The 2,725-nt window shown below is 40.6% G+C and overlaps 1 protein-coding gene across 1 annotated transcript; it reads right to left on the bottom strand.

Annotated features, from left to right (window-relative positions):
* Positions 1 to 809: 809 nt before the first annotated feature.
* Positions 810 to 2,316, bottom strand: LOC21391149. The gene has a single exon (XM_010101092.2). It carries the CDS (start codon positions 2,028 to 2,030, stop codon positions 960 to 962), a length of 1,071 nt encoding a protein of 356 aa, XP_010099394.1. The 5' UTR covers positions 2,031 to 2,316; the 3' UTR covers positions 810 to 959.
* Positions 2,317 to 2,725: the final 409 nt, after the last annotated feature.

Below are 2,725 nucleotides of genomic sequence, written 5' to 3'. Positions count from 1 at the left end.
ACGTAACTTCCATTTTCAACTTTAAGAATAAAATAGGGGGAAAAAGGATAGAAGTAATTATTCATCCACAACGGAAGTCCTCTTGAACTATTTTATGAAAATTGCCCATTCTAAATAAAAGTAAATACCCCCTTTTTCTCTTTTCTTTTCTTCTTCTTTTTTACCTTCTTTTTCCTTTTTCCTTGTCTACTTACTCAAAAAGGACAACTAGTTTTGAAAATTTTGCTAAGGAATCAAATTGTCTAATGCATGACTTAAAGCAACAACATTTCGCTTTTGAACTCTTATCTCACTTTGTTTATACAGTAAAACAATAAGAATGGAGTTTGGGACACTATAGGCAATACTATTATAAAAATAAATTGAATAATTATTTACTTTCAATATGTTAAGTCCTAGTAAATTTCTTAGCATAATTGTATTTATCCTCGTAAGACTAATGGCTAATCAAGGTAACAAATTGGCAATCCACTGCATTGGAAGGTCGATTACATTTGCAATTAAATGTTCCTTAAAAGCAATTTACCCACATAATAAATCTTTAGAATCGGTTTTTTTTATTTTTTATTTTTTATTTTTTATAAATATTTTCTATGGCTGGGAAAGATCACATATAAATAGAATTTCAATTAAAATTATAAATCTAACTACTTTTGCATTATCTACTGGCCCTTACTCTACTTAATACTTATCAATGCTATAAACAAGTTCAAATTGTTGATACCAAAAGTTACGGATAAATGCATCCACCAAGTTTTATAACCCTTTATTGCATTAAAATGATATTTACAATTTAATTAAATTGAATCTCTGTATTTAAAAAAAAAAAAAAGTTATTAAGCATGTGATGACCCAATTGGTAGTCAACGGATCCAACGGTCAGATGGAAATCACCACATGGCGAAGACGCATTTATCACATTATAAACAATGCGGGTTGATGCTGGAGGTGCATCAAAGTCAAACCTCAAGAGACTGGAGGTGCATCAGGCGGTTGATGCTGCTCTCTTGTTGATCCCTTAGCTTAGAACACCAACCAGATTTCCCATCCAAAACGACGACATCTTTGTCGTTTTGAAAATCCAGCGAGTACACCACATCCTCCGTGGTCCACCCCGCACGCAACAAAGCGAGCGAGAGCGTCCTAACGTGCCACGTCACTCCCTCTTTTTCTTCACACTCGATCATTGCCGTCAGATTCTTCTTATTCATCTCCCTCTTCCGGTCAACAAGATCACAGCCGTCCATCATCATCAGCATCTCCCTCACCTCCTCCTCCTCCCACCCTCCCTCCCTCAACCTCCAGAAAACCTCCTCCAAGCACCCTCCCAACTCGCCGCTCCACCACGCGCCACGCGCCGCCGTGAATTTCCTCCTCTCTGCCGCCTCAGACCAGAACTCGATCCTCCGCGCCGACTTCGCCGCCCAAACCGGAACGACGCTGACTTTCGAATTCAAGAACCCGAAATCCTGGAAGAATCCGGTAATGTCGAAGCTGAGAATCCGTACACTCTCGGCATCGACGTGGAAAACCGGATTCCCCGACTCGCTCGGCGAGCAAGGAATGTAGCAGTTCCGGAAGATCGGGACGAGGATCGGAGATTTTCTCAAGGCTTGTTTGGCCAATTCCAAGGCGAGGTTGACATCGCCGGGTCTCCGTCCCCAAGATTCCGACCAGAAGCTCCGGCGAGAGACTTGCTTGAGGATGCAGAGGACAGGGAGGTTGAGAAGAACACGGAGCTGCTGCGGAGACGAGGATCGCCAGTTCAGAAAGCCAGCGGCGATCGGGAGGCCTTCGCGGAGAATGGCGCGGAGGTCGGGAGGGAAGGTGAAGTTGAGGAGGGACTCGACGGAGGAGAATTCGACGTCGGATAGGCCGTCGGAGACGGGGACGTCGGAGGATCGGAGGTGAGAGATGAGGCTCTTGGCGTAGGCGGCGAAGGAGAAGCAGATGAGCTGCTTCGGCTGCGGCTTTCTGCTGATCTTCGCGATGTTGTTGTTGTTGTTGTTTAGAATCTGTGGCGTCGCCATTAGAGAATTGCAGAGGAAGCTTGGGATGGTGGTGAGATTGTTGGAATTTATGATTTTTATTTTAGATTTTTTTGTTTTTGTTTTTGTATGTTTGTTTGGTTAGTTAGAGAAAGCGAATTTGGAGGGAGAGAAGGAGGAGCATAGTGTTTACTGTGTAATACATCATGGCGTAGAACCGTTAAGAGGGTTAAGGAGAGGGATCCGTCTGGAATGGTACTACTGAGATATTTAAGAGAGAGAGAGTGTTGACTAATTAAAAGACACGCTAAGGGAGCAGATGGGAGAACTACACACACCGTATTTTGTTTAAATTGCATACGTATTTTCTCCTTTTTTTATTCAAGTTACATAAATATTTTCTTTTTTTTTTTGGGTTTAAATTACGTAAATATTTTCTTGATTTCAAATTTACAACATTTTATTTTGGTTACTTCAACACTTAAAAATGACCAAAATATTCAAACAATTTAAGTACTATCAGAGCGATGCATAAAATAGGAGTAAATAACGGTACATTTAAGCCCCAAAATGCAGTTGTGAGCATTTTTTATGCTGTAGTTTCATCATTTTAAAAATATTTAACGGTTAAACTACTTTTTTTTGTTAGATTTTATTATAATCTCATATTGGCTGGAGATATTGGCATGATCTATTTAATAAGGTGAGGATAATCCTCTCCTAACAAGCTGATTTTG

Source organism: Morus notabilis, unplaced genomic scaffold (assembly GCF_000414095.1).
Source record: "Morus notabilis unplaced genomic scaffold, ASM41409v2 Scaffold300, whole genome shotgun sequence".
Taxonomy (NCBI): Eukaryota; Viridiplantae; Streptophyta; class Magnoliopsida; order Rosales; family Moraceae; genus Morus; species Morus notabilis.
Note: the sequence above shows the minus strand (reverse complement) of the source record. Positions and strands in the feature narration are given on the sequence as shown.